This window comes from Sinocyclocheilus anshuiensis, unplaced genomic scaffold, assembly GCF_001515605.1.
Source record: "Sinocyclocheilus anshuiensis isolate Anshui unplaced genomic scaffold, SAMN03320099.WGS_v1.1 scaffold880, whole genome shotgun sequence".
In the NCBI taxonomy this organism is placed as follows: Eukaryota; Metazoa; Chordata; class Actinopteri; order Cypriniformes; family Cyprinidae; genus Sinocyclocheilus; species Sinocyclocheilus anshuiensis.
Genome location: NW_015548254.1, coordinates 1,195,456 through 1,206,667, shown reverse-complemented (window position 1 = coordinate 1,206,667; position 11,212 = coordinate 1,195,456). Strand labels below are relative to the sequence as shown.

At 34.3% G+C, this 11,212-nt stretch overlaps 2 protein-coding genes across 3 annotated transcripts in view; both read left to right on the top strand.

The window, feature by feature from the left end:
* LOC107655411 (zinc finger CCCH domain-containing protein 13-like) overlaps positions 1 to 3,152 on the top strand; it is a 21,849-nt gene extending 18,697 nt beyond the window's left edge. The window contains exons 11-13 of the mRNA XM_016442896.1: positions 1,345 to 1,439; positions 1,527 to 1,630; positions 1,714 to 3,152. Of these exons, the coding sequence (XP_016298382.1) occupies positions 1,345 to 1,439; positions 1,527 to 1,630; positions 1,714 to 1,733 (219 nt within the window). The 3' untranslated portion in view covers positions 1,734 to 3,152. The remainder of the gene's footprint in view (positions 1 to 1,344; positions 1,440 to 1,526; positions 1,631 to 1,713) is intronic.
* A 2,111-nt stretch (positions 3,153 to 5,263) lies between these two features.
* Positions 5,264 to 11,212, top strand: part of LOC107655355 (claudin-1-like) — a 9,799-nt gene continuing 3,850 nt past the window's right edge. Inside the window, exon 1 of one of the 2 annotated variants that reach the window (XM_016442819.1) lies at positions 5,264 to 6,198. In XM_016442819.1, coding sequence (XP_016298305.1) covers positions 6,129 to 6,198 — 70 coding nt within the window. In that variant the 5' untranslated portion in view covers positions 5,264 to 6,128. The remainder of the gene's footprint in view (positions 6,199 to 11,212) is intronic. The other variant, XM_016442817.1, reaches the window with a different exon arrangement.

The following is an 11,212-nucleotide window of genomic DNA, read 5'->3' as shown; positions in this document are numbered from 1 at the left end:
TTTGAGGTTTTCACAAAAATGAGTTCATTAAGCCCTCGTCCAGCGATCCCAATGCTCCATAAAATAAACATCTGACAACAAAATGGTCTTTATTTGTATGCTTTCTGAGAGGTGTACTTTTTTTCTCTGCTCGCTTCTTGATGACTGGTGCTTCCCCTCAGCACAAGTTCAGTATAGTTGTAAAGCACAGCATTCCAGCTTTGTGAATATTCATAGCGAAGTCTCGATGGCATGAGTCTTCTCATGAGAACACCTGGAGATTTGGTTTGGTGCTCACACTAGTATTATTGCACTTTATTTACTTTTTTTTTTTATTATAAAATAAATAAATAAAAATACTAAATAAATAAAGTTTGATAATACTATTATATTATATATAATAATAAAAATATTTTTTTTTTTTTTTACTTTAAATTTTTTATATGATTTTTAATGTTTTCAAAGCTAAAATCAGCAAGGTTTTATTTTAGCATGTTGCTGGCAAGTAAATAAATGCAGTGCCGGTTTTAGCGCTGCCGAGTGAAGAGCGTATGTTGATGAAATGTCACAGTTTTGCATTTCACTCTGAAACCGGCAGCGCATCGCCTAGATTTATGCCTTCAGTTTGAATGGAAATCGTATACAGTATTAGTTAGTCGATCTAAAACGGTTATTGTGCATTTACAGCTGTCAACCATGTCGGTGCGCAAATGAGCAGTCTGAACATATTTACACATCGCATTTTTATTTCCGTCACGCATGCACCCCTGTGTGTGTGTATAATATTTGTTATTGGTTAGTTTATATGTATTTAACTATATTAAATAATAATAACTCTTGAAAAAAAGTTACATTTGTGTGGATTTTTTTATTAATTTTTTATTTTTAATAAACTTGTACAAAAAAAATTATAAATACGTTATTTATATATACACATTAAATAAGTGTGTATAGATATTTAATATTTATAACATTTATTTAAATGTATTTTAAATTTATGGTATTAAATACATGCAGAAATATACATACCTGCATACTTACACATATGTATATTATATATATATATATATATATATATATATATATATATACACATATGCATATACACAGTGTGTGTATATATGTATATAATTCTTCATAAAATTATGGTAGCAAGAACATTGCTACAGTGTCAGTGAGATTTTAATAGAACTATTAATGTAATGTTAATGTAGAGGCCTTTGAAATGCATGTATCAGATGTGAGGCATGATCAAGCGGGTTAAACGGACAATGCTGAAACCCACATTATTCTGTGTGGGCCTGGTGATGTTGCCCCTGCCAGCACGCTCTCACTGACATGCTCTCTTCTGTTCTGTCATATTAGCCAGTGCAAGAAGAAGTAGTCCGACCACGAACGCGAGAAGAGCCACGCATCAGAGAGGACGAGTACCAGAGAGCACGCAACCACAAACCTGCGAGGTACCACATCTCCAACTCCTTAACACACTACTCACACTGTCAGAAGTCCTACCGGAGTCTCATGTTTCTCTCCGTTCTTTACTTCAGGCCGCCTCCTCCTACACAGCACTACGAGAACATAAACCCGAGCTACGCGTACGCAGACAGCCCGTACTCCCCTCGCCCTCCGTCAAGACCAGAGGCGTACAAAGGTTCACATTGCACTAATGAAGCATGATTCTTCAAATTCGAATGACTTTTTAACTATGGCCGTCTTTATCTCCTCCTCTTTTAGGTGCCCCCTACAGGCCGTGACCATAAGTCTCCACTGCTGTCCAATCATGAGTCCGTTCGGCCCTTTATTTTGTGAATCAATAGAGGAGAAAGCGATTCAAAAATACTTTGAGGCTTTTGGCAGAAGCTACTGACACTTTATTTTATTTTCCCCTCTTCGAGTTTCTCAGTTCATCGCATCAGATGAGCCAATGTCGTCTCTTCGTGTTGTGAAAGAGTCTTTTACCCTGGAGCTACGAACTACTGGGCGACGGGTGCTTCCTGTTTGCTTCTCATGTTCTTGTGTTATTGTGGATGACTGGACAGGAAGGGATCTACTGCACAGCTCTTACGAACATCCCTTTTCTCTTGGCATCTATAAATGAAGCTTCGTCTTGATTCCATGTTGAGTTCAGGATACAGCAGTTTTCCAGCAGTTTTTATTTAATGGAAAACAAGCTTGAATTTATATCCAGCACAAGTTTGTGCCATGTATTTATTGATTTATTTTCAGAGGATATATTTTATTTTATTTTTTGATTCATATTTTAAACCGCTGATTGTTTTACGCTTTCCTCAATCGACCCGAAGGGACTGTTCGCATAAACTGGGAGTGATCCAGTTTATGGAGATGCAAAATTCCACTCATCGTCTCAACGTCTTAAGAAGTAGTTTCAGTCTTCGTATCAATCAAATATCAAGGTGAGGTTGTCAGTGCTTCTTCATTTTGCCTTCATATCATTAATGAGAGACTCTTTACTCACACTGAGGGCTCACGTACAGCTAGGGTTCGAGACGCTCAGTCTTCGGGTGCCTTTGTTTTTGTGATATATCCCCCTTCGCCTACAGTGTCTGTAGCGATTCTCTCATCTACTTCGTAGGTGCTTCAGGGTCCTACTGATATGCTCCAGTGTTCAAGTGCATGCTGGCTGAATGTGAACTATGGGGTCTAAATTAATTTTGTCATCTGGAAACAAAACAAACAAAAAAGATGGCCACAAACATCTCTACTCATTTTTTTTATTTTTATATATTTTTATGTTTTATTTATAATTCAATAAAAATCCAAATTGCAAGTTAAGGCATGTTAGTAGCATTGCTATTGGCACAGATGTAAACTGTTTTCTTGCTTGCATCATCATATGCAATTCATGCTAATATATCAGTGTTCGGATTTGCAGTGCTTTGCATTTGGTGGCAAACTTACTTTAAGCAGGGACATAAAAACTGAGCAGCAAATAGATCAAGGCAGCAAACAAGTGACTGGCATTTATCTGGCACTTTCTGTGAACAGAGTACTGAAAAAAAACCAGGACCTGAAGAAAAAAAAAAAGTTACATTTGTTTGTGTCCGTGGGTTTGTTTTTTTTTTCTCAGCAAAAGATCCGTGAAAATAAGTGGATAACCTTCAGAAAAGTGTTCTTTTTTGCTATTTGTTTTTTTTGCTTTACTAATTTTTTATTCATTGCTTTTCTTTGATTTTTTTTTTCTTTTGCTTTTTTGTACGTTTAGAACTGGTCTAAATCAAAATATAAAAACCTAATTTCTCAGATTTTTGTTAATTTTTCATGGTTTATTTCTTACAGAGAACATAAAATAAACTGATTACAAATGTTAAAAAATCTGTAAACTAAAAGTATACAAAAACTCATAACCATTAATTAATCTATCATTCGGTTGGAGTTCACCAGTTTGGGACCAAATGCTAATTTGTTTTTTTGTTCAGAAAAAGTAAGTGCGTAACCTTCAGAAAGGTTTTGTTTTGCTTTGCTTATTTGTTAGTTTTTTTTGTTTTCCACTGCATTTCTTTGCTTTTATTTTATTTGTTCATTGCTCTTTGTTTTTTGTTTATGTTGCTTGCTGTTTTTTTTTGTGTGTTAGTGTTTTTTTTTTTTTAAGCAAATCTCTTAAATACAAGGTAAAAGTTTTTTTTTTTGTTGTTTTTTTTTGCAATTGTTTCTAGCAAAAAGAAAATTAAAAAAAAAAACATTAAATAGAACACATTTTAAAAAGTATATACAAACTGTGTTGCACATTTTGCCTAAATTAATCTGTAATTCGGTTGGAGCTCACTAGTTTGGGACCAAATACCAATTACTTTTTTAGGAATTTAAAAGGGGATTAACAGTATTATGACACTTTTTTTGTTGTTTTGTTTTTAATACTAGCTACGTATAAAATAATGTATCTAACATATCTAATAGTTTCCTCTTAAGAACCTATTATTTATTTATTTAATTTGCATTTATTGCTTGAAAAAAGTCCAATTTTGTACCCTGTTTATGGAAAGTGCCATATGCACATCACTCTTATCAGGGCTTTCAGTCATCGCTTACATTCCATATTCCTGTGTTTTGAAGGGATTACATTCCGCTTGGCTTTTGGTTATGGAAATATGATTGTGCGGGCTACATGTAGCATCCTGTACAGATACAACTAAATACAGCAACTACTTTTGTATCGCATTAGTGCCTCTATAAGACCAGTGTTCGATCGCTAGTGCTGAACGCTCCCATTTTACGCTCTCGAGAATGACAATATGCTAGTTTGTATCGGTGCATTCCAATGAAAGGCATGGCCTGAAATGCGTCCAATAAACTTTTAGGGAAAGTTATCTTCTGTTGCCATGCTGCTACGCTTAAAAAGGTGATTTAAGGACATTTTCTTATGGAATTGTATTACCGAAATCAGTTTTGAATCACTTTACGTGTGTGTTTTAGTGATGAATGTGCATATATATCTCTGTCTTTCAGTGCTGTGTCAATCTAGCGCATATCACGGTGCACTGTAGTATTTGAAAAGATAATTGTACTCTACAATTCTGATAGTAATTGGCTAGATGGGTTTTGTGCCAAATGTCATTCAACATTCAGGGATTTATAAAAAGTATTGCTGTAAAACTGTCTGATGGTCATGTGATCTGGAGGAAAAACAACCGGTTTACAAATGATTTGCTTGAGGCTGTAACAAACAAACTGAACTTTCAGCACCTGATATGCCGTTGTAAATGTATGTGTGTGACGAGCGACAGAGACTTCAGCATTTTTCACTCAACATATGAAGAGGACGTCCATGCCGGTTTGTTTTACAATCAGCTGCTGCTGGAAACGTTTTGTGACGGGCGAAAGTGTTTGTATTTTGCACATTCTCATAGCTTCCACTGGCCAACTGTAAATACCAAATAAATGACTTTTAAAGGGAATGTTTGTGTCAGTGGTGTGTGTTTGTAATCCAATTTATCTGATTCAAATACATTTAGTGAAGGGATCAGTGAAGTTAAGTGTGTGACCTTCAGAAGTTTTGTTTTGCTTTGATTTTTGATTTGTATTGCTTTCTGTTTGTTCTTTTGCTTAGGGTTTTTTGTTTGTTTAGTGATTTGTTTACAGTTTGCAAACCTTTCACCACAATTTAACACGTTTAAATATAATTTGAAAACAATGTCCGATTTGTTATTTTTAGCAATTGTTTATTTCTAACAGAAAACATTGAACAGATTTAACATTTTAAAATATATTTGAAAAAGTATGAAAGATTTCTAAAATAATTTTATGAACATTTTCAAAGCTAAAAATATAGAAGAGCAGTTTTGCAAATTTTTAATTAATCTATCATTTGGCTAAATGAAAAGTGAAAAGTAGTGTGCAAACTTATGATGCTTTAAATGCTAAAATTCTTGGGGGTCTGGAATTTTATCATTTAAGTGGTGAAGCACTTTAATTTTAAAATGATTTAAAAACGAAGACTATAATCACGAACCAACAAGCCATTTTATTGTGATGTGACAAACCAGAACAGGAAATGATATCACAAAGGGGCACTTGACAGACCTTGCTCAAGTTTTTAAATATTAAAATAATGATTATGTACTTCATTTATTTATAGTGCAACCATGGTTATGACACTGTCAAAACCATTATGGAAAATGGTTTTTCAAACACAACACCATCATGAATATACAGCTTACATTCACAAAGATGCTTTTTAAACTAGATTTTTTTTCATCTTTGTCATTGACCCTTAACAATTACGTAAAACATCCCAACCCAAGACAACAGCAATTAAATGGAAGCTTTAAAATGAGTGGATATACATGATGAAATGCAAATTCTGGTGGTTATCTTGTGCATAAAGATCTGAATTACTAATGAATGAGGAAGTCTAAATGCCAAACTCTCCTGGGCAGGTTCACCTACATGCCAAAGACTGTCACGGTTACTTATAGCTGCAGATCCTCACAGGTGACAGAAAGCCTCTCCTGTGCTTCTGCCTCACTTTCCTTGCGCTCTACTTCCATCCAGCGGCAGCCATAAGTATTTCTTGTAGATATGTGTGCCATACATTTACTGTGCTGGACCTTTTTCTTCTTAGGATTGTGAATATGACTCAAGGCACTCCATGGTAAGAAGCTGAATATCTGCAGCGCCCACTACTAGAAACAATGACTGAAATCCTGCTGTTCATCTCAGCCACGATTCCTAGCAATGTGCACTGCAGGTCAGAAACTGCAGGTAAGCAGGTTTTATGCAACATCTGAAACAAAACAGGAGTACATTTCTGAAATTTCATCCACACAACCTAATAGCTTCACCGGGAAATGATCTTTGAGCATCAGTGCTTAATATTACATTTCAAGCAGTATCTTGCAGTGTGCCATGCAATAATTCAGCTAAAACTTTTTTTTTCAGTTTTATTTCAACATGTATTTTATCAAAACACTTATTTCGATCGTATTGAAAAATGTCACAGTTTGTGTAGGCTATAATCATCATACATGCTGTGTTTATTACATAATATAAACTAGGGGGTTATATGGAACATTTGTACTTTTAAAATCAATTTATCACAGAGAAAATTCAACAAATGCAGTGAAATGCAACAAAGCGAAATAATAAACTGTTAGATTTTCTGATAAACACCTACAGCACATGCTATAACTAAAATTAGCTTATATTCAAGTGGGCCTACTTTCAAAATATTAAATGCATCAGAACATGCTAAACCCATTAATCTTTAGTATTAAAAAATAAAGCTATAAGTAATATTAGCTACTATATAAAATATTAGAAAATATATAACATAGTATTTAAAATAATTTTACGTATTACGGACGGCTTTCTGAGTCTATTTACTCCTTTTCCGTTTCTGTTGTTTTTCTTTTGTTTTTTTCCAAGTTTCTATTTTTCCATTTTTAAATCTGATTTAGCAGTAAAACGCACTGCGGCACTTTAAAAAAAAATCACCTCGTAAACTGCATTTTTTTTTTTTTTACTCCCTTGTGGTTCTAGGATTCTCGTTTTATTTTGAGGGCACACACAAATAAAAATAAATAAATAAATAAGTTAAGAACAGACAACAGCACCATCTTAAAAACGCAACGCATCGTGAGACGCGACACAACTAGGCTACCAAAGAGCTGAGAAGTGTAAACGCCTGCAAAAAAAAACACGAAGGAGCGAAGGAACCCACCATACATGAACACCTAGGCTCTGTGTAATCGACTGTAAGTGTTTCTTTTTATCGTATTTAACACCACATCCAACCACGCGCCACTTAACCTGGCTGTCAGTTGCACAAACTGCTCCTCACTAATGACAGCGGCTTACCTGAGAGAAACGAGCGCTCGTGTCGTGTCGTGTCATCTCTTTACACACCCAACGCTCAGAGCTGACAACCTCCAAACAGTTTTAAACCGCTCGCCTCGACACTTTCTCCTCCGTGAGTGTAACGTGGAAGCTTTTAGGTGTGTCGGCGCGCAGGAGTGAATGTGGAATAAAGCGCTGCTTTAATTCTCTTCATTTACTCTGTTCGGGCCGATGAGCCTGCGGCACATCTTCAGGAAAAACCGGTACAGGTGGTCACATGAGGGTGTGTCGACTCACTGTGCTAATTAATCTCAAACAGGTTCGATATGCGTGTAAAAACTTATTCTGTTGAATAAAAAATACCGATCAGGCTACTTGAAAATAAGTCCACCCTGTTGGTTATTTAGTTTTTGCAGAGATGGAAACTCCAGTCTTGAAACTGGAGTCGAAATTAAAGCTTAGGCTAAGTGAGCTTTTTTTTTTTTCGACAGACTTTTCCCTATCTTAATATGCAGAGGGAATTATAAGCAGTGTTGGGGGTAACGCATTACAAGTAATGCGAGTTATGTAATCAGATTACTTTTTTCGAGTAACTAGTAAAGTAACGCATTACTTTTTTAATTTACAAGAAAATATCTGAGTTACTTTTTCAAATAAGTAACTCCAGTTACTTTGTTTTTCCATTTATTGACTGACAAGTCTCCTGTCCCCATATTGGGAGAAATCAGAAGTACAGAGGAGCTGTGTGCGCTGTGTGAACATGATGTAGTTCTAGACTAAATGTGAATGTGCATTAATTCATCCCACTCGCAAAAAACAGATTTAGTATTCATCAAAATGAATTAAAAAAGTGAAATGCAAACTCAGAATATGACGCAAACCTGCAATAATTAAATATGTTAAATAACACAAATGTATCTAATCCCATTCTATTAACCAGTGTCTTTGCTGCTGACCTTTGATGATCCAGTTCAACCATACTAATAAGCAAAAATGACTTTAGATAAACTACAATTGTGCTTCATTGTTTTTTTTATTGCTGAAGAGTGTTGAACCTTCTCCTGCGTTCTACTGTACAGACGTGAATTTACTTTTGCTTCAGCCTGAGGTTTATTCATTACACTTTTTGGTGTGAAAGGGCTTTTACATTTGCTATAAATAGAACTTCTTATGTTAAAAATAATCAAGTACTACTCATATTTAAAAAGTAACACGAAAGTAATGTAACGCATTACTTTCCATAAAAAGTAACTAAGTAACATAATTAGTTACTTTTTTAGGGAGTAACGCAATATTGTAATGCATTAGTTTTAAAAGTCACTTTCCCCAACACTGATTATAAGTGAGTCATTTGTGTTTTTTAAAAATTATTATTTATTTGCTTGCTCTGCAGTGTTTATAGGGCCTACAAGTAACCTGTAGTAGCCTAGGCTACAAGTAATGCTCCCTCAGAAAATCCCTCGTATTCAGTCCACACTTGACTAGTGTGGTTTAAAAAGAGAGAGAGAGAGAGAGAGAGAGAGAGAAAGCCACATATATTCCCATAGTTATGTGTCGTTGGGCCTCGGGCTGTGTTTCCAGGAATGACATCGGACAGGTTTGAGAGCGGCAGCCGCAGTCCTGTAGGGCACACACTATGAGTTTTGACATGAACGAGTAACTGCCGTTTGACTGTTTGTCCAGTTACACTTTATAGCTAATATTTTTAGTAAGTTTCAAAAGCAAGTCAGTAAGATGACATTACACCCTAACATTATATAGGGTGAATTCCGGTAATTTGGGACACATTTTGCCATTGAGATCACTGGGGAAAATGGCCTGATTATCCTGAATTAACCCTGCATGATAGGAAGGTTTAATGATGAAACTGATGTCAAATTAAATATTTAAAAATGTCAGAAAAGCCAATATATAATTATTATATAAATGGTGTTTAATGTAATATATTAAGTATATATTTTTATTTTATAATTATAACTTATTTTATTAACTGATAAAATAAATATATTATTCTATAGATATATTACAATTTTTGTTACTTATATTTTTGGACTGGATATTGGTGGATTCTTAAGAGCTTGAGCATTTGAAGTAGCAGGGAATAAAATATAACTTATAATAGCCTAAATAGAATATCTGTTGGTGTGTACACTAATATATAGTTATCGTTCTAGGTATGAACAGGGCTTTTAGTTGTAGAATATGAGTCAAAGAGTCATTTTCTTCTCTATTCAACCACTCTTAAATAAAGATGCAGATTTTTTTTATTATGCTTACTTTAAGGGATAGTTCAGCTAAAAATGTTTTACTCACCCTCATGTTGTTCCAAACCAGGATGAGTTTATTTCTTCTGTTGAGCACAGAAGAAGGTATTAAAAAAGAATGTGCACAACAGAAGAGAGAAACTCACATTTGGAACAACTTGAATGTGAATGATTTTTGAGTGAACAGTTTGCTATGCAGCGCTGATAATGTGCTTTCCAATCAGACAGTATAAGGAAGGACCACAAGATGGCACTAAATTATGCCATTATGCACTATTAATGCACTATATAAAAAAAAACTTATCAAATTTGTCCTTTTGTGCCTGGGACAAAAAAATGGGACTTCAAATCATGTGGCTTATTGAGATGTAACCGAATGAAATCACAGGGAATTGCAGGAATACATGACTCGTGCGACAAAACTAAAGAGTATGTGTTTGTACAGTCATCATCTTGAGTACTGGAATACATTTTTGTGTGAGAGCCAAAGCATACAGTAGATCACACTGGTGTTTCTGGCATGGTTTCTTTCTGTTTACTTCAAAGTGTCACACAAACAGGTTCTGCGTGAGTCTGAACAAAAAAAACAGTTCTTCGTTTTCACAATATATATTGAAAAAGTTTGTTTTTAAGGTGTTTTACTAAAATAAATGACATAAAGCATTAAAAAAGTTAAGGGATGTTTAACAATAAATAAAAAAATGAATGAAGGCATTGCAAAATGTTTCCCAGGTTATTTTATTCTGACCTTCACATAAAGTTGAAATCTGAATTGAAAAAAAAAAAAAAACAGTAACATAAAAATCATTGCTGTTAAAGATAGAAATACTCACATACACTGGTGGTCAAAGGTTTGTTATAATTAATATTTGTAAATGTTTTTGAAAGAAGTCTTTATGCTCATCAAAGCTGCATTTATTTGATTAAAAAAAAAGTTAAATCAGTAATAATGAAACATCTTTACAATTCAAAATTACTGTTTTCTATTTTAAGATCTTTTCAAATATAATTTATTCCTGTGATGGTAAAGCTGAATTTTTAGCAGTCTTCAGGTTCATGATCCTTCAGAAATCAGAAAACACTACCATTCAAACGATTGGGGTAAGAAATCCTGAATAAATTAATAATGAAACAGCTTTAGAAGTCAAATAAACAGTAATAAATTAATTCTGTAGCAGTATTATTCACTATTAGTCTTAGTGGATGAAATTAACTTGCCTTCCTGACTTACTAGTATCCATCTGCCCACCCACCCATTTGTTTCCTGTTACAATCACAACCCGCAAAAAGGAGGAATCATGATTATAAATGGAAACGATAAATATATCTTTTAGATTTGTCTGTGAGTAAATAGGTGTGAAACAAACCGTAAGATTTATCATGATCATGAAGCATTTATCATCAGAAGGAATGCGCTGATTTATGTAGTTTGAATGTTATCACATCATTTCACATGAAACGCTACTCATCTCTTTCCACCCTAATGCTAGTAAATCAGAATAAAAATGCAACAGTTTATTTATAGCATGCTTTTATCCGGATTGACTTATTTTAAAGGGGTCATTGCTAAAAAGAACATGATTTTGTATATTTGGTGTAATGAAATGTGTTTATGCGGTTTAAGGTTAAAAAAACACATTATTTTCCACATACTGTACATTATTGTTTCTCCTCTA